At 41.2% G+C, this 20,482-nt stretch overlaps 1 protein-coding gene across 2 annotated transcripts in view; it reads left to right on the forward strand.

Annotated features, from left to right (window-relative positions):
* Nucleotides 1-20,482, forward strand: part of ANKRD44 (ankyrin repeat domain 44) — a 153,024-nt gene that overhangs the window by 36,708 nt on the left and 95,834 nt on the right. For both annotated transcript variants that reach the window (XM_016219539.2, XM_016219604.2), the window contains exons 4-8: nt 7,227-7,427; nt 7,776-7,863; nt 10,387-10,529; nt 11,625-11,837; nt 19,160-19,238. In XM_016219539.2, the coding sequence (XP_016075025.2) occupies nt 7,227-7,427; nt 7,776-7,863; nt 10,387-10,529; nt 11,625-11,837; nt 19,160-19,238 (724 nt within the window). The remainder of the gene's footprint in view (nt 1-7,226; nt 7,428-7,775; nt 7,864-10,386; nt 10,530-11,624; nt 11,838-19,159; nt 19,239-20,482) is intronic.

Consider the following 20,482-nt stretch of genomic DNA (forward strand, 5'->3'; position numbering starts at 1 on the left):
AAGGAATTAAAATGCAAACAGGACCTGAGTTGTAAATAATCAGGGTCATTTATAAGCTTGTGCAAGAAGATGTCTTCATACTAATATCTTTCACAGTAGATTGAAAAGTTTACTATGAAAATTGGAGTGTCTGTAACCATTGTTAGAACTAACTGAGGGCCTCTTAGCTCCAAAGCACATCACCCTGAGTGTAAGAAGTCCAGATTTAGGAAATTCAGATTTCCCTTTTTTGAAGTTGATCATGTTGCCATTACTCCATGACTCCCCTAAATCATAGCTGGGGAAGGGAAGCAGGCTTTAGGGGGAAAGACCAGGGAAGGTTCGGGCTGATAATTTGGCTGTTAGCACTTGCCAAAGGGGATATGTGCGTTCAACATGAGCACTGGCACATCTGTCTATTGCTTAGATCCACAAGCAAAGCTATTACATGAATATGTATTAACAATCATTCCTTCGTTGAAAGGCTTGTAAACTCTATCCTGTCCTTGAAGTCCCTGTGCTTCTAAAATGCAGGTAATGGATCTCTCAGGGTTCAGCGTTGAATCGGGGAAGCAGAACCACCATGGGAGTTAGAGAATATGATATTTATTATAGGAATTAGACCGCGCACAATTGTACGAGCTGCTGTCACCTTGGTTTCTGTGGGGTCCGGAAGTCACTGTGGTCCAGTAGGGTCTGCAGTTAATGAGAAAATCTGGATGTGAAGTGGGGGAGAACAGGGACAAACGGGAACCCCTGCCTGCCTCTAAAACTGCCTCACCCTCGTGGGTGTGGGTGACTTGTAGAAGGATCTGGATGCTTCGCCTCTGGACTCTCCCATGCCTGGCCCAGGCCTGGCAGACACTGAGGAAGCTGTGGCAATATCACCTGGTACTGCCCTGTGCCAACGCGGTGATCCAGCGGGCCAGTGACGTCGTGCACGAGCTGCAGCAGCACCCACCAGCCAGCGCGTCAGCCAGGCCGCGGCTTCACCTGTGCCTTCCCAGATTCATGCCCATGAGTCTTGTGGCCAACCCTGAGCAGAACCGTGCAGGGAGGGAACTCTGGGAAATGTAGTTCGACTTGGCTAACTGGACACAATATAAAGCGACCATTGAAATTGTTACTCTGTTTTAATGAAAAAGATCTTCTAGACAGTAAGTTCCTTAAAATTAGTGCCATGTACATTGCTTATCATTGTATTTCTAGCAACCAGCCTGCTCAGTACACAGTTATTTCTGAGCAATTCATGAAAGACTGGGGATTCATGTTAACTTCAGCTCCGTGAAGATGCTTTTCTGTACAGCTGCTGTCGTGCAACTGGTATACCCCACAGAGAGTGCTGGAGATAACCATCTTCCACGCATGCAAGGTGAACTGACTTGGAGTGCCCACTAGAACTTGCAAAATCAGGATGAGTTTCGAAATCACATGCAACACCCATATCAGTGTAAGTCCAAGATATCAGTCAGCACAAGTCAAAATTCCTGAGCCTTCTCTCCATCTAGGCAAGTTTTATGTTCAGATTTCTGTGCCTGGAAAAATAATGTGTATTGCTGAATTCATTTCCTGAGGCTGTTATAACAATAGGAGTATCAGGTCATAATCTTGCTGAAACGTCCACCCCTGCCTGAATTATGAAAGCTCCCCTGCAGACAAGGAAGCAGATCGAGACATGGCCATAGCCCTTAAAATCGTGCAGCATAGGTTGGGTTCTGGAGATAAACCTTCAGGGGTGGCTTGGTGCTGACCAGGCAGTATTGTGTGCTCCCTTCTAGGCCCAGTCCCATATCCTACTTCCACCTCTACCCCTCCCCATCTGGAATTCCCGGGAAGGAAACAGCCAAACAGATTCATCAGAGCCAAACAGCATTGTCTCCTGTTGATGCCCTAAGGGCTTCGCTCATCCCCCTCTTTACTTCCAAGGCTGTGAAGAAATGGATGCTCTCTTACCAAAATATTAGGGAAACATATTTTGCAATTCTAGATAATGTAGATGAGCAAGATTTGGGGCTTCCAGGGAGAATTTTCTGAGCTGTTGTAGATTATTTCATATTGTTTCCTCTGTTTAATTTGTTCTTGTTACATTTTTGTTTTTCTTTCTTGGAAAAGAGCAGCTGTAGGGGAAAGGAATTAAATGCTTGCAAACCTGGAGTGTTTAACACATGTTTATTGAAGCCCACTGGATGGAAGGCACTGTTAAATGTGCTAGAGGGGCCCTGAGGGGGTACAAAGGGAGCTTCTGGGACACAGTGTTTAGGGCAGACGGCCAGCACACAGCCTGTGGCCTGCATGCAAATACAGCTAGCTGGCGTTTCACACATGCCTTTTCTTCTATAATGAACTGATATAGCACAGAGGAGAATTGATGGACTTTACAGTTTCCTGTTCTGGAGGCTATCCTTTGGATAGAAAAGTTAAAAATGGTTGTATCCTGTCTTTGGAGTGTAGCATCGAGGATGTTGTGTGCAAATATCTATTGCCGTGATGAACACTTATTGAGCACTTGCTGTATGCTAGACAGTATGCTAAACACTTATTGTGCATGATTCTGTTTTAACCTCCGAGCCACTCTTTGAGATTGATACTGTGATTAAGCCTAATTTAGGAAACGTGACCTCGGAGAGGAACCTAAGGTGGCAGTAAGTTGAGGAGAGTATAACTAGAGAACCTGCTCTCTTAACCACAGTGCCCTACTGCTTACTTTCAACCATCTGAGCCCCCTTATTGATAGTGTTCCAGCCAATAAAATGGGTCTGTTCCTGTGTCCATGCAGACAGACGTCCCAATGGGTATAAAGGTGTTTCCCAGAGTTGAGTAAGATAAGAATTTTATAGCTTAAATGTTAAAAACTCATGTTTTCCTCTTCCTTCTAAAAAAAAAATTGTTATTATTGTGGGCTAAATGACAGTAGACAGGAGAATTGGAAAAATTATATGAGAGACTAGAATATTATTGCCTTCCTTAAATTATCTTTATAATTATAAAACGATAACCACATAGAGAATATAGCTCATACCTGGAATGGGAAGAAAGTAAGCATTTTATGACCTTTTTGAATAGAAATGAGTCGTACTCAGACTTAGTGTGCAGTCAGGTCATCTGGATGCTCGTTAAAAGTGCCTGTTCTAGCACCTCACCCCAGTGATGAAGCCTGTGGGTGGGCCCAGAAATCTGTATTTTGAAAAGAGGATTCTGATGCATGTGGTCTACGTACCACACTTTGAGACCCAAGATTGAAGACTGAGGACAATTTAATATCTGGCCTTCCCAATGTTTGAAGCTAGCGCTTCTTGAATAGTTTCTTTTGAATTTTTCATATCCCACAGTCTCCAGTGAAAACCCCCTTTATACTACTAGTTCTTAGAATAATCGTCCTCAATAATAATTATAATAATAAAGGGTGAGTTTAATTTAATAATGGGTACTTTTTAGAGGAATCATCTGATTAATTGAACAAATTAGTTCGGCTCCAATTTATAGAATTCTTACAGAATATGAAATTGCTCTAAGTAGTAGGGGGTGAAAGCCCCAATGATTTTAGTAATAGAGTAAATGCCTTCAGGACTTGCGTGCAGCCTCAGGGACAGCAGCGCATGGTAAATGCCTTGTTAATACTTGCATATTATTACTTAGTTTGCTAATGATTATACTAATATATTTATTCTACCCAAATTTATTGAATATACACTGTGTGCAAGGCATCTGCCAGGTTTTGTAAAGAGCCCAGAAAATTGTATAAGGCTCACACCCTGGTCTAAAGCAACTTGGCAGTTTATAAAATTGACGTTGCCTGTGCCTGCAAGGACTCTGGAGTCATAAACAATTACTTTTCCATGAGTAATTTTTGACCACTTAAATACAATGCACATCTAAGAGTAAAAAAACAAATATTAGAGGTGACAGTGTTTAGGACGCATGCTTCCTATTTCTTCTCATCTTTTCCATGTGCCACAGTGTATGTCTCTACTTTTTGTTACAGGGCTGGAGCGGCCTTTTGTAAAAAGGGAAAGTCATAAAAAATAGAAATAAAGCGACTGCAAATGCCATCTCCAATTCCTTCCCGTGTGACATCCTATGACAGTCCCTTCCTGTGTCTATTAGTACTTATATAGGACAGCCTGCTATGGAGTGGAACCAACAGGCCCAAGATCCTAACGCTGAGTGTTTGCTGACTGAAACCTCCTTTCAGGGGAAATGCCAGAATCTTCACACTTTCTGGTTCATTAAAAAAGAAAGAAAGGCTTTGAGGAATCACCACTCACAGTGTGGCCTGAGTACTGGTCCAGAAGCTTTCGTTTACTTGCCGTGATAAGAGTGAGCATTCAGAACCTTTTAGGGCAATTTGATAGAGTAATTTCACGCCTCCCAAATTTAATAATAAAATAATTGAGTTTATAATTTGCGTCTTTATTTTTTCCATTTTATTATTCTACTTTTAATTGTATTTTACAAAAATATTGGCTCTTGATAGATTTGAAGTGATATAATTTTAAAAACTCGTCCTTTACCACAGATAGTTCGAGAAATATCATGCAAGTAACTTTTCTTGATTCAGAAAGTGTTCAACTTTTTTTCCCCTACATTAGTTTCTGTTTTACCTTCTAAATTTCTGTCAGAGCCAATATGTGATACAGGAAGAGAGACTTTTTTTTTTAAATTACAGAAATCATTAATTCCCTAAGTAGCCATAAAATTATGCCCTCTTAAAACTATGTTAAAGTGCTTCCAAGATTAAAATTTGTGAAATGTCCTTGTGTATTTTGTTTTGTTAGTCTATCCTGAATTTACATAATATTTAATGCAAAGCAAGAATCTGTACAAGTGCAATAAAATAATGCACAAGGCAAAGGTATTAAAGTAACAGTGTGTATTGTTATTTTGCTGTGAATGTATAAAAAGGATACTGTACCAGCTTTTACAGTACTGCTTTGAGATGATGATCTTCAATCTTTTTGGCCATATATCTGCAAAACTTTTTCAGCATGCATTTCAAGATGTGCATCTCATTTATTTATAAATTATATACTGGAAATACTATCATTAGCTAATATTTCAAGGCACAATATCCTTAGGGGGTGAGGCTTTTCATTTATCATAGTCTTACATAACCAAGGTAGATAATAGACTTCTGATGATTTTCCTCTGTTTTGGCCAAGCTCTTGTCAGATCTGATTAAATTTGTCATTACTTTTACCTTGTAATGTAGGTGATAGAAAGCTTTTACTAGGAGTAGAAGTGTCAGCTCTGTGACTTCCACATTATTTATATGGGTTCCTTGCATAAATCTTGCTTATTTTAGAATGCTTTTAGTTTAAGGGTACATATTACAGTCTGTAAATCGACTTGGCAGGCCCATCCCTGTCCCTTTGGGTGCACTCCAGGCTAATGAATGGAGCCAGGGCAAGGCCCACCCCCTCAGCACTGTGGAAGTCCCTCTCTTCCCTGAGGGCATCTCCAATACTGTGAGGCAAGATCCTCTATGGAGCTGACTGAGGGCACAGTGCCAACCCAGAAGTTAAATACCAGCTAAAATGCTTTCCTTTTTAAAGAAAATAAATATAAATGAAGGTTCCAATATTTTCTTCCCACATCATAACAGATTGTCTTGCATCTACATAAACCGTATTTATGAGACCAAAGATGATAAAAGTATTATTTTTCTAATTTTAATTTTAATGCTTCATTGTGATGTAGCTTTTCTTTATTTTTTGTGTACCCATCTAGTTTTTAGGATAGATCCTGGGTAATGTTTTCCTCAGTCTTCCATAGTTCTAGTAGGTAAGCATAACATATACATGTTTGGCTCTGAAATAGGTTCAAGGAATATTTAGTAATCATTACTTTATTATTCATCTTGCTGAGGATGGGTGGCTTATATCTTTCCCCCCCTTTTTGATAATCTTAAGTTGTTTGGATGAGCCCTATGAGCTCATTACCCTTTATTTATAGCATCTGAATGAACTCACACTATTTATTTAAACTATAGTCTCTAATTAGCAAAGTTAATTTCTCTTTGCTCTCATTCTACTAAGTTAGCCATTCATCTCAACATGTTCCTACTACTGATTCACAGAACATTCTTTTTATTTCATCATTGATGTCCCTGGTAAAAGTACTAATTTTGAGAGTTTGAATTATCTGCTATCTGGAGGCATTTTTATATACTTGCAAGATCAAGCAGATTGGACAGTCCAGGCCTGTGGGGATTAGGGTGGACAAAGGTGAGCTCTTAGTCCATGAGGGGTGGCAGGAATGTGGGACTGATGCTTTTCATTGGCTCATTGATGACACATTGTTAAGCTGTCCATAAAGAAGCCCCATTAACTACTCCAAAGGGTGTCCCTGGAAATAAACAGAAACAACCAACAGCTGTATCATTCCCTTGATTGAACAGAACAGTGTCTTCAATCCTGGCTGCATAACCAAGTCCCCAGGGAGCTTCAGAGAAATTCTGAGGCCATATAGATTCTCTGGAGTGGGGCCAGGCATCTGTATTTTTAAGGCTCCCCAGGTGATTTCATTGCACAACTCAAGTAGAGGTATAGTTCAAGAGGCTAACAAGCTGATTAGGTCCTCAGAAGGAAAATAAAAAGTGGGAGGCTCAGTAAAGGAGAAGGAACTCAATAGTAGGAAAAAAAATGACCCCACTGCAATGTGGAAAAGGTTGGAAAAACAAAAGTCTGTAACTTCTAGTTGAGGTAGTAACAGACATCCTCTCTGCTTGACTGCTTATTGATCACAGAGTGAGAGCTAAGATGTTGGCTGAGAGAACTAAAGAGTTATAAATTGATCCAAGAATGTCTGAAGGGCTTTGAGGCCATTGGCTTTGGAAGAGGGAGACTTATTGACAAACACCTCTAACCTCAGTTGATCTTTGGGGGCCTTTTGGCCGATGGATATTTCACCCTGATGTGCACACTTGCACATGCATGCTCTCTTTTCACTAAAAATACCTGATACCTTATAAGGAAGCCTTATCCTTAGAAGGTTTATTTGGTTTTGGAGATGTGCCAGGGCTTTTGGCCTAACAAAGAAATGTAGAGTGAAAACCTGTTTTAATCTGTGCCACTCTTGATCTTAATGACTCATTACTTTCTTGTCACAGAAGAATATCCATCTGAAGCCAGCTTGTGAGGGGAGGGAGCCTTCCCTTTCCGTAGCTCCAGGGTCTGGTGTAACATCTTACACCCGAGTATTGATCGAGCATTTGTCAGTGACCCGTGCAAACTCTGCTTTGGTTGTAGGAAGCAGTGCAAGTATTGATTAAGCACTCAGCTGATGTTAATGCAAGAGACAAGAACTGGCAGACCCCCCTCCACGTAGCAGCAGCCAATAAGGCTGTCAGGTGTGCAGAAGTGATCATTCCCCTGCTGAGCAGCGTCAATGTCTCCGACCGAGGGGGCCGCACAGCCTTGCACCACGCCGCTCTCAACGGCCATGTGGAGGTGGGTGTCCTTATCGTTGGCAACCAGAATCCTCCCTATGGGCTCTCTTAGCCCCAAGTGGGACCTAATATTACTTCTGAGACTTTTATAGAACGTGATGATAATATTTGTATGCAAAACTATTTTTAAATTTAAAGCCACAATGAACTGAAAAAGTAGCCGTCACTTCAGTCTTTTTCTCCGATGCCTGTGCCACAGGGTTGGCTGTGATGTCATCTTCTTACTTTGTTTGAACTCCGGATCTCCAACCTGCCTTGACACTATTTTTGGCTCAGATCACTTGCAGGTGGTAAGGGACCCTCACCATTACACGGTGTATGCTTGATTTCATTATTGGTTATCTTTCAGATGGTCAATTTACTCTTGGCCAAAGGGGCAAACATCAATGCATTTGACAAGAAGGACCGGCGCGCTCTGCACTGGGCAGCATACATGGGTAAGGATGCCATGAACGGAAAGCAGAGTGCATGAAACCTTCATTAAAGAAGCGCTGGGTCTCTCACTGACCATATAGGTTTTTTCTTGGGCAAGTCTGACTTCTTTTCAATCTTGGGATTCAATTGGATTAAGATTTGGTCCATTTTACTGGCACTCCAGGAACCCTGTAGTTGGGCAGTTGCTTTGCCAGAGATTTACTTTTCCTATAAGGAGGAGGAAGGATGAATCGTGGCCTGGACCTCACTGAATATATTTCAATCTGGATTGAAAAGCTGCACAAATTGTGCTTATTTTACCTTGTTGTGGAAGCAAGATAAAGTGTTTAAAAAGAAAGAGGACTGGCTAGTGAAGGAAGGACATAAATTCTATTTGTCTTTTTTTATTTATAAATATTTTTGAAAGAAACAAAAAGGAAGGATGGATGGACAGCCCTCTGGCTACTGTGTAGGTTGAGGTGACCAGAGTCACTGTGGATTTTCCTGTTTGTCCACTGCTAGCAAAGCTGGGGCTTGCCGTCCTTGCTTCTGCCAGCTTGACTGGCGGAGATGGGACAAGAAACGACATTTCTATATTTTTCCTTTTCACTTTTGTTGGCCCAAATACCACTGAGAAATGATAGACCATATAGAGTTTATTCCCAGTGTAGTCCCGTGGGAAATGAAGATCCTTCCTTTTGTTTCTCATTGGAGAACATCCTGCAATTGGAAGAGCAGACAAGATTCTATCAGCACCAAGTTATAAACAGCCTGAGTGCCCATCCACAGGAGATCGTGCTGGTAAATTATGGGAGATCTACACAATGGGACGCTGTGCAGTAACTACAGTGATGATGTCATCAGTATTTATTAACATGGGAAGACTCTCTGATGTGTTAAGTGAAAACAGGTCATAACACAGTATAAATAATACGATCCCCATTTAAAAAAATCTATACAATAAAAACAACCTGGGATATATTATAGACTGAAATGTTAACTGATTATCTCCAGGGATTGATGATTGTGGATGATTTCGGTTTCCTTTGACTACCTTTTGGCTTTTTCTGAATCTTTTTAAAGAAGCATACAGGCTTTTTATCTCATAAAACACACACACATTAATTGTGGGGAGAAAGAAGAGAGTGGGCTGGATCAGGGATGACATAAGTTATGCGCTACTGGATCTGAATGAACCTTTGGGCTTAAAAAAACAGACTCTTAAGATTTTGTAAGCATTTTCCTTTTTAAGGTGACGTGGAGTTCTGGGCTGGCTGAAGTGGATTGGCCGTCTGCATGGTCCTTGCAGGACTGGAGCCCTGAATGTTTGCCAGGCCGATCTTCAGGCAGAACACATACTAAGCTAGTGTGAGATGGACTCAAAGAACCTGGGCTTCCAAGTTTGTTCTTTGCTGATGTGCAGAACATTAGTGTAGAATTGCTTTAAAGAAGTAAAGTCATCATTTTGTGTGTCATCAGGATTCAAATAGGAAAAAACATAGTTGACTATCTTTAGGAAATAAAAGACAAAACCAGGACAAAAGATAGCACCACTTAAGCTTAAGATAGCACCACTAGTAACTGAAAATATTTTTTTCTATATACAAGGCTTGGGGGGAAAGAGTCAAATTTTAATTAAACAAGCCAAGACCAAACTCTCTGCCTCTCTCTCTCTCTCAAACACACACACACACACACACACACACACACACACACACACACACGTATGCACGCACACACGCTCCTGTTTTTTCACACACAGAAGACACTGCACACACATTTTAGACTCAAGAGTCAGTACTCATCTCTACCCTTCAGTTATCAACCATGTTTACAGCAAGGACCCTGAAGTATCGAACCATCTTGAGTCACAAAATAAAGGTTAAATACATTCATCATATTGTATGTAGTGCGATAGGGAACAAAGGAAAATATTCTCAAAAATATGCCAATAAGTGTTGAAACTAGATGGGTTTTCTGTTTAGCCAATAATTCATGAGACTACTTTTAAGTTGAACCATCTGAAATTGCCATTTCTGTGGGCAAAAAACACAACAACAGAAAATTGGTCAAACAGCAGCAATTTCGTATAATTTAAAAATTAATCTGGAGTCATCTAATTAACTGATTTTTCCCCACTAGTTTTTCCAAACCAAGTTGCCATTGTTGAGCTTTTCAGCAAGGAATAGCAGTTGGTTTCAAAAACATTGCTTTCATTTTAACATAATGTTTTTAAGGCTGTGGTACTAACATATTATAGGATTTGGTTCTTATTTATTTGCAAGCAGGCATCTATCTCTTCTACTAGATCTTGAAGAGAAGGCTCACGTGAATCATCTATTTCCCCCCCACAGCATTTACATAAAGCCTGGCACATAGTAGGTACTCACAAAGTATTTGTTGAATATTTTCATGAAGCAGCTTTTTATAAATAGCTCAGCAAAATACCGGTGGCAATAAAAGGTAACAGTGATAATTTAGGTGCACTGAATCATCAAATTGTCCTGTAAAGGTTAACGATGTTTTCTGCTGCTTGCTTTGTGAAGGCCACCTGGACGTTGTGGCACTGCTCATTAACCACGGCGCAGAAGTGACGTGTAAGGATAAGAAGGGTTACACCCCCCTGCACGCTGCAGCCTCCAACGGACAGATCAGTGTTGTCAAACATCTCCTGAATCTGGGGGTGGAGGTGAGCTACGATTCATGCATCACCCCAAGGTGTATTTGGGGGCTTTCTGTTGTTCTGAAGTGAAATCCTATGTATTTGTGGGTTTTCTTTTGTTCTGAAATTAAATCCTGTTTGCATTTTATTTTTCAATGTTTATTTATTGATTTGAGAGAGAGAGGAAAGGGAGGGGAGAAAGGGAGAGAGAGAAACATTGAAACATTGATTTGTTGTTCCACCCTTTTATCTACATCTATTCATTGGTTGATTCCTGTATGTGCCCTGACCGGGGATCAAACCCACAGCTTAGGCATATGGGGACAATGCTCTAACCAGTCATTTTTCAAAGCCTGGCCAGGATTCCTCACCCCACCTTCAGAATCTGGCCTTCTAAATTGTGGCTTACAAGCCTAAATGAGCAGGGACAAACAGCAGAAGTGTCCAGTGCTGAGCTGGAGAAGTCAGCCCAACCTTCAGGTAGCAGAACAGGAGCAGCGGTGAGTCTCTGGAACATCCCTGTCTCTGGAGGAAAGGAAACCAAGTGACAGTACTGAGACCATGATGGTGAAACCCAGCAGTCGGGGCAGCAAGAAAGAGCTATGGCCTAAGCACCCAGGACAGCCTCACGGCCCCGCTACAGAACGAGGCCTTGTGAGGTGTCAGACGGCAGAGCCAAACCCAGAGTGGCTTCTGAGCCCAGCTTCTGAGTTGTGGCTCCACAGCACCTCCCTGCGCGTCTCCCACCCCTTTCGCTTCAAGTTCACTGTTGAGTCCCAGGCTGCTTTCTCGCTCCCCTGATTCAGTTCTCCTCTGGCTTTTCCAGACAGCTGTGCCCTTCACTTTTGAATCCCTTCCGTAGTCCCAAACTCTTTCTCCACAAGTTGAAACCTCTCACTTACTTGTCCTCCCCAGTTCACTTTTTGTCACGTTCGGTCTTTGCTGATCTTCATCTCTAGTGACAAGCATTTGCAGGGTGACCACAATGGCAGGAGTCAGCACTGAATAATTATGTCAACAGGTGGACATTTCCTTTCTCTGGCATAGCCATTAGGCTTTTTGTGGAAAATGGGGTAAATTGGCTCCAGTGATTTTAATCACCCGTTTTGGACTCATTCGCAGATCGATGAAATCAACGTCTACGGAAACACGGCGCTTCACCTGGCCTGCTACAACGGGCAGGACGCTGTGGTCAACGAGCTGACGGACTACGGTGCTAACGTGAACCAGCCCAACAACGGCGGCTTCACCCCCCTGCACTTCGCTGCTGCCTCCACGCACGGTGCTTTGTGTCTTGAGCTGTTAGTAAACAACGGGGCGGATGTTAACATCCAGGTATGACACCCTTCGTTTCTCGCTCTCAGTGTTAAACACCTTTGCATCGCACCTCTATCTGAGCAAAATCAATTGCTGTAAATGGTGTCATGTTTGCCACACAATGATTTGTAACCCTGAGGACCTCGACTCCCACAGCCCCCTCCTGTATTGGGATGCGATAGAAACTGAACGGCATTGTTTCTGCAGGAGTGACTGTCCAGCTGGAAGGCACTGAGCTTCTAGCCATGTGTCCTTGGTAGCCCAGTGAATGTTCCAGAGGAAATAAGGGATCTCACGGATGTTGATTTGGTTTAGATTCTGATACTGAAGTGAATGCTGAGCTGATAGGGCAGAGCTGCTGCGTGATTTCCGGTCTGTTCCCAGCCCTGGCATGGCCCTCCAAGGTGTTTCTCAAATGCCTTCCTATAGTCAACCCCAGATAGTGGCTTCAGTGACTTAACATTGACCTGGTCCTAATGGTGAGCCCTTTATTCAGCAAACTTACTGAGGGCTACCTACTGCCCCGTTTGGTACTAAAGGAGTCCTCCAAGATGAGAGGTGATCTCCAATCTTCAAACTTGGAAGATTGAAATCAGTTGAGATGAGGAGAGGTAGAAAGAATTTGAGAGTAGGTATTCTAGATAGACCAGCATGAGCAAAGGGGTTGGGAGTTCTGGATAGGAAAAGCTCTGGACAAACTTTAGGAAACTAGTCAGTTTCTTATAACAGATAACCAGGGGGAACTTATGCATGCAGTCCTCATGATCCTGATTTACATCACTTGAATGCATTTTGATTATAGCAGAATATCTTATCCTGCACCAGGTGAATTCCTCTCAAGCACAAAGCAATCCTGAAGCCAGGTTCCAGTGTATTCTGCCTCTGTTTTTGAAAAATTATTTTTAAGATTTAATCTCAAGAATATTGGATCAATCTATTTTCATGATTTTCTCTATTCACTATTAAAATCTTTCAATATTTTTCTTGTAATTTCTAATTGTGGGGAAATATGGAACAAATTTTCAGAATAGCAATTTTTACTGCTTGAATAGAGTATAAGTCATGTGAAAGGAAAGAGCCAAGAACAAGCTGAAATGTGACCTGAGGAAGGAAGAGGGCTTATTTACTGGCTAAGGACTTTGAGCTTACATAGGCTGTGAGGGCCATTAATATTAGAGAGGTTGTATGATCAGAACTGAGCATTAGAAACAGTAATCTGGCCATAGAGACACCAGAGACAGAAAATATAAAGGAAAAAAGAAGACTACACAAAATTTCAAACTTTTATATGATTAAAGAAAAAACAACAAAAGAAATAAAAAACAGAACAAAAACCCTAACATACACTTGAAAGAGGGAAAACTCAGGTAAGTTTTTCTGCAATATATATGATAAGAATAGAATTAATATGCTCAATATATAAGAGCTCATAAAAATCAATAAGAAAAAGTTTGATAACCTACTCAAAAATATGGGCTAAGGCAGATCACAAGAGAGAGCATGCAATATCCATTAAACCTATGAAAAATATTCAGTATCACTAGAAAATTAGAAAAAATGCAAACTAATACATAAATAATACTAATACATAAATAGTGTATAATACACTAATACACACCAATGTTTCTCTCTCCCCCAACCCCTCTCTAAAATCAGTAATGAAAAAAGAAGAGTTAGAGAAGAAAGGAAGGAAATGGAGGGGAATGTAGTGTCTTCCTGAATGTGGAAAGCAGGTAATAACAAAAAAGTAGAATAGATGAAGAGAATTTCAGAGTTCTAGATCTTGTAAGTGGAGACCCTCCAAGGTCCTAAGATGAACATCTTTGGTGATATTGAAAAGTAGGAACTGGAGTCCAAGGTGGGAGAGTCATCTTGTGGGATTGAAGTTAGAGAGGATGGTGTTGAGAGGCAGGAGGCTGGCAGGTGGCCAAATCCTCAATGTCCCTAGACTTGTGGACATTGTCATCCTAGTGTCTGAGGGACATCCTTAAAGCCTCCAAAGAAAGAAAAGTTATTGAAGTTAAATAAAGTAGCTCTCTTCACCAACCTTCATTTCATTAACTCGCAGGGTTTTCTATCACCTATGTAAAACTTGCCGACGAATGCTCTCAGGGTGCTTGATCCCGAGGTTAGAAGGCCCTTTTCTGACAACCTACCTGCTTCTCCCAGTTAACTGACAGGGGTCAGTTCAGGTTGGATAGGGGCTTCAGCTGTATGTGGTGCATCGGTTCATGGCAGCCTTCGCTTCCCCGTAAAATGGATCTGGAAAGCACAGTTACTTCGTTTTAATATTTAACTTTTCCTGTGGACTGCTAATCATCAGTAGAATATAGGAAATAGCATTTTTAAAATCTGAGACTTGGGTTTATGTGTTTTTTAATCTATGTAAATGGTATTTTGAGTCAACTCTAGTCTTCTCCCTCAGTCTCCCTATATCTACTTGGCCTACATCCTCTTGATTTCCTAATTTTCTAGAATCTTCCTTTGCCATTCCAGATGGCCTCTGGATACACAGGTCATCTAACATTTCCGTAGAGCCATTCTGTCTGACTCTGGAGGTAGCTTTCTAATTGAAGTTGTTATCTCTCTTTACCACGTTGCTCCGTGGAGTTTGAAAGTGTTTGTAGATTGCAAGACAGTTTATATTTGTTTAGACATTCTAAAGTTTGAGGGAAATTGCATATTGAAATGTAGCCAACACCCACCCACATGTTCACTTTGTTTTCCTCTATCCTCACAAAACACTAAAAGCAGTGTCTTCATGGGCAATGACAAGATAATTGAAAGAAGAGGAAGGATATGTGTCCTGTGTGCATTTTACAATCTCTCATTTTGCTTAGATTGACCATGACTTTGACCTTGTAATATTAGTTTATTTGTGACAAATAATGACGACATAATACTTCATACAATAATCCATTGAAGGTTCACTTTATTTTACAAACAGGAAGAGCATGAGAAAGCATAAAATAATATTTCTTCTACATTACAGACCACATTGTAATTTCTGCAGCTTCTCGAGGCTCTCTTTGGGAAGCATTCAAAATGGTAAAAGCACTAAACACATAGCCACGCCAGATATGCCAGGTTGCCTATCTCCTGGTCACTACCATTCAGCCTGCCCGTGGTCTCAGTTCTTTTCTGTCTGTGGGCCCTTAGATCATTCAGCCCCAAGAGAGGCTGCATGTGAAGCCCATCACACATCTACTGAAGTGGGCCTGCTCCTCTTTTTATATGTACCAGGACCAAATCATAGAATTAGGCCTGTTTTGTAGAGGTTGAAGGTGAAACTGGAGTAGGCAGTGAGAGGGACATGGCACTTGGAACTTTGGAGAGCATGTGGGAAGGAAAGGAGAGGAATGAATGAATGAGCCAACTATGTATCATCTCCCGCCTTTAGAACCATTAAAAAAAAAAAAAAAAAAGGCCTGTGTATGACCTTTTTGCAAACCGGGGTTTTATATTGCTCTTCCATTGAATTAGAAATCCCTTTTGAGCCCTAGCCAGGTGCTCAGTGGTTAGAGCGTCGGACTGCGGACTGAAGGGTCCTGGTTCCATTTGTTTCTCTCTCTTTCTCTCTTCCACTCTCTCTGAAAAGCAATGGAAAAAGTATCCTTGGGTGAGTACTAAAGGAAAAAAAGCACTTTTGAGTTTCTGACTATATCTGGACCCCCCTCTCCCCCAGGGGACCTTAGTGTTAGACTCTGGAGGCACCATTGCCTTTTCGTAGGGCCACTGAGCTAGTGACTCCCGGAGGCAGCATACCACAGAGGACACAGTGCCGCCAGGTTCCCGAGGAGGGAAATGTCTGTAAGTGCAGGGAAGGTTTTGTGAGATGTTGGAGGATGCGGAAGGAAGGCATGAGGCCTGGAAGAAAAGAAGGAAGGGATTTCCGAGAAAACTCATGGTTGAGAAAATTGGAACATTCCATTAGGCCAAGGATTCATCTTCCTTGGATGATGTTGAATTCCGTCCTGAAAGAGTACTAATATTTGTCATACATATTCTTAATCCCCATTATTTCTTCACAATTTATGACTGAACTATGAATCAGTAAAAGAGCTTTTTGCTTAATTAAATAAATCCTCAAAATAACAAATTTTCCAAGTCCTAAATCTGATGAGAAAATGCATCTAGAAATTGGAAGGAGACTAGAAATTAAGAATAAAATTTATAAAAGCAAAGCTTTGAATAAACAGAGGAACTGAACACATCCTCTCTTTTGAGAACGCAGGGAATAGTTTATCTTTGAAGTTCTCAGAACAGCGGCAGCGAAGGCAAGTCATCCCCCCCCACCCTGTGTGAAAAAGTCTCAGGCACATATGAAACTTATGAGGATCCCTCGTTTCAACCTGAACATCCTGAGTTCTAACTTGTAAGGCTGGATGCAAAGTATTGTCCTTTTGACCTTCGTTAGTGTTCAATGCTTTTGGACATGATGAATTCCTTTTACATCTATACCATGTGAACAAAACTGCCCCAAATGACTGCCATGACACTGGTAATGCTTCCTGCCCCCCCCCCCCCCCAATATTTATTTATGAGAAAAAAAATAATCAGCAGTGGCCTGGACGAAGTGTTAGATGCACCCAGGCAGCCATCTGCAAGGATAAATCTGAAATAAGCATCACCACTGACCATGACACTGTCCTTTGAATTTTACCTGACTTTGGTCATCCTGTTTATTTGTCCCTTTACCAAAGACACACACACTCCAAGAGAGAAGAAGGGTGCGGTGCTTGCTGTCCCTGAAATGGGACCGGCTTTGTAAACTACACACTGTAGAAGCCGGTTACTTCTGCTTTGGCTCACTGGCTGCAGTTTGGTTAGTGACTGCCAGGTTGGGGGTTACTCCTTGGAAAAGCCTCTAAGCTATTTTCTAGGCGTGGAAAAGTGCTAAGTTAAATATTTATAAAGATATTGTCTAAATACTGAAATATTTATGGCTTTATCTATTTAACGAAACGCTAGTTATGTTTTCATATTAAATTTAAGAGAAAATATTGGAGCAAAAGTTAAAGAAATAGCACCACCTAGGGACAAGTTGATGTCAGCTCTGCAATTTCTGTTTTCTCTCTCCTTGAGTCTTAGACAGTCATCACTTTTTTATTGGAGGGGCGTATGTTTTATGTCCTATCCCAAGTAGTTCCAGAGTCTCAGTCCTTTAAACTGCCAGCACTCCCACAGGCAGGACGCAGGCTCGGGGGTCAGAGAGCTTCCAGGGGCCCTCCTCCGCTGTGGGCCCATGGTCAGCCACGGCCGCCGTCATCATCTTGGTTGCTGCTGCTTTTCCCCTAAAAGCACCATTTCAGTAAACCTCCCAGTTTACTTTCAGCTTTCTCAGCCTTTTCTGATTCAGGTTATAATGATATAAGATGGAGAAAAGATCCTATGAGCTCTTGTTTGCCGCCTGCCCGAGAACCTTTCGCTGAGATGCAGTTCCCGCTCTGGTTCTCTCTTCCTTCGGCACAGACTGAGCACAATGCCTTTCTTCTTTCTCAGGGATAGACTCATATGATAAAAATTCTCTGTCAAAGCTTTGTGGTTTTATAAGCTATTCCAGCCCCAGTCTAAAGCAGTGTGCTGTGCCAGTTACAAATGGGGCTCCCCTTACCCCAGTTCTGACTCAGTGGGCCTGGGTTTGGGCACAGAATTCACATTTATAACAAGAAGCCCTGTGATTAGGTGCAGGTAAGTCCCTCGTTCACTCTGAGAAACACTTGCTTAAGTAATTATTTGTTTTCCACTGTAGAATTTTTTAAACAAAGAGCCATTTTAAAGCACAAGTATATGAGTTGCATAACAAAAATGAACTTGCACTTTAGAAACCACATATTTCAACCTCAGACTTAAGAAAAATGTTTCTCCTGAGCCTTAGAAAAATAACAATTACATACTTTTTTTCTTACAATACTCGAATGAAAGAATACATTCTATTGAGGATACCTTTGGTCTGAAATGACAGTCATATTTTTGGGGGTATTACTATTTTAAGAAGAAATTCTGTAAAAGACTATTTCTTCTTTTAAAGTTTATCTTTATTGTTGAAAGTATTACAGATGTCCCCCCTTCCCCCCCATTGATCCCCTCCCCCCGAATCTGCCCTCCCTCCAGGCCTTCTCCACACTCTTGCCTGTGTCCATGGGTTACGCATATATGCTTATGAGCTCTTTGATTAATCTCTCCCCATCCACTCCCCCACCCCCACCTTCCCTCTGAGACCCCTCAGTCTGTTCCATGCTTCTATGTCTCTGGATCTACTTTGTTCATCAGTTTATTTTGTTCATTAGATTCCACATATGAGTGAGATCATGTGATACTTGTCTTTCTCTGCCTGGCTTATTTCACTTAGCATAATACTCTCCAGGTCCCTCCATGCTGTCCCAAAGGTAAGAGATCCTTCTTCTTTACAGCTGCGTAGTATTCCATGGTGTAAATGCCTCACAGCTTTTTACCCACTCATCTACTGATGGGCTCTTGGGCTGTTTCCAGATCTGAGCTATTGTGAATTGCCCTGCTATGAACCTAGGGGTGCATAAGTTCTTTCTGATTGGTGTTTCGGGTTTCTTAATTGTGTAGGACTTCAGTATTTGGTATACTGATGATCAGTATATAGATTCTAGACATTTTTTATGTTTTGGCTTAATCTGTGTCAGGAAGTTCCATCACTTATATCTTGAATAATAAAGAGATGTATAAATTCAGTACACATTTCCAGGTGATCGTTAAAATGGCAGTTTGCTAGACAGCTGAATGCCTTAATGCTGTGATTTCTAATGAGTTCAGTGAAGCAGCGTTTCTCTTTTGCAACAATCGGAAGTGCTGTTTTCCTCTGGAGTTAGAGTGGGAATGGTGGAGGATTCTAGGTCAGCTCTGAGAGCTGCAGTGACTTACAGCAGTTTGGTCACCATCAGGTCAAACAGGGCCAAGCAAGTTAACACATTGTCTTTTTTCATGTACTATGGACAAAAGTTGAAAAAAATTCCTTGGAGGAAACTTTCTTCATCAGTAGGTTACCGGAGATGAAAAAAAGTTTGGGATGATTTCTTCAGTTTGAAACAAGGTGGTTTAAAAATTGTTAGTATAACTAGAAACATTGCATTTCTTCTCTAAAATATTGACTTCTCTAGGCTTCTTCACAATGTGATGTTATGCAGTAACTTGAGATATAATATATACTTTATCTTTTGATTTCTAAATCATCTTTTACGTCTTGTGAATTTTTTATCATATTAAAAAAAATTTTAATTGATGTTTTCAGGACATTGCGAGCAGTATCCACAGGGATGTTTCAGACATGGTGTGCCTGGTCCATTGTTTCTCTCTCCCTTCCTTTTTAGAGTAAAGATGGCAAAAGTCCCCTGCACATGACAGCTGTCCATGGGAGGTTCACACGGTCACAGACCCTCATTCAGAATGGTAAGAGATTCTTCCACAGTGTCACTATTTGGGCAGTTTTCTGGTCTGATGAATTTGGCTGCCTGTCATCTGAACGTGAAAGATGAGGCTCTGTTTTAGATTTTATTAAGTTCGGATTTACAGTTTCCTTTGATGTACTTTGCTAAAAGCTCTTGCTCAGACATCACATCACCATCCTGCTTAGGAGTGACGATATACAGCAACCAAGTTTCTCAGTCCATTCCCAGCCCGTCAAAGAACGTGTGAGTTTTGAAACTAGAAATGATATGCATGCTCAGGCTCAAGGTCCTGCGCTTTTCGCCCGGAAGCGAATAAAAATAAGTATTGTACATTTCCTAGCAGGAAATCGGAATTATTTAAAAAGTTTAGAATTCACCATCGTTCCCTAAGTTAAAACTCATTGGGCTACTTGGGCAAAGGTAGGAAAAAATTAGGTGATTCAGAAGAAAGGCAGGTAAGAACGTGATATAAAGAATCATAACAATCAGATGCTTGATAGAGAACTTGGACAGTCACATGATCTAGTAATTTTCCAGGCTCACAACAACAGTGTACTTGAACCAGTGAGCTGTCCCTGCAGCCAGAGTACTGGGGAATGTCGCTTCACATCGTGGGTGGTGGCTGGCACCTGTGAGTAGATTCACCTTGACATTACAAGTCTGTTATTTTAGCAAATGTTAGAGACAATTGAAAAAAAAAAACAACCAACAGGTTTCGCCCAGATTTTATGCTGACGTTCCAGGTGATTCCAGCAGTTCCTAAACTATCTTTAGTTGACCCACATTTCTCCTTCACAAAATTCTGGCATCAGTCAGTTTCCTTGGACCTATTTTTCTCTCATCTGTAAGGACTTTAGATGACATGCACTTGAATTATTAGTGACACTAAGTTATATTGTAGGCACTCAGGTCATAAAACCAAACAGTCATTTGACATTTGGATGGAAGACCAGCCAGTGAAATTATGCTTAGAAAGCAGAATATCTGCAGCAAAGCAAATGGAATTTATAAGCATTTCAGTGAAACTGGAAGGGGGGGGGATCCTAATCAGTTCCTGGTGAGTCAAGGAAGGTAAAATGAAAATTAACTGCACAACACTCATTCTTTCTAATTAGAAAATGTGGTGTGCCTTTGACGTTCACTTTATTGAAAGGACCACTTTAATTGTTTCATTTTATTGGGTGTGATCAAGGGGAGGTGGCAAGGAACCTAGTGTCTCTCTTTTGGTCAATGTCCTTACCCTAC

The sequence above is a fragment of the Miniopterus natalensis genome, chromosome 8 (genome assembly GCF_054644295.1).
Source record: "Miniopterus natalensis isolate mMinNat1 chromosome 8, mMinNat1.hap1, whole genome shotgun sequence".
NCBI lineage: Eukaryota > Metazoa > Chordata > Mammalia > Chiroptera > Miniopteridae > Miniopterus > Miniopterus natalensis.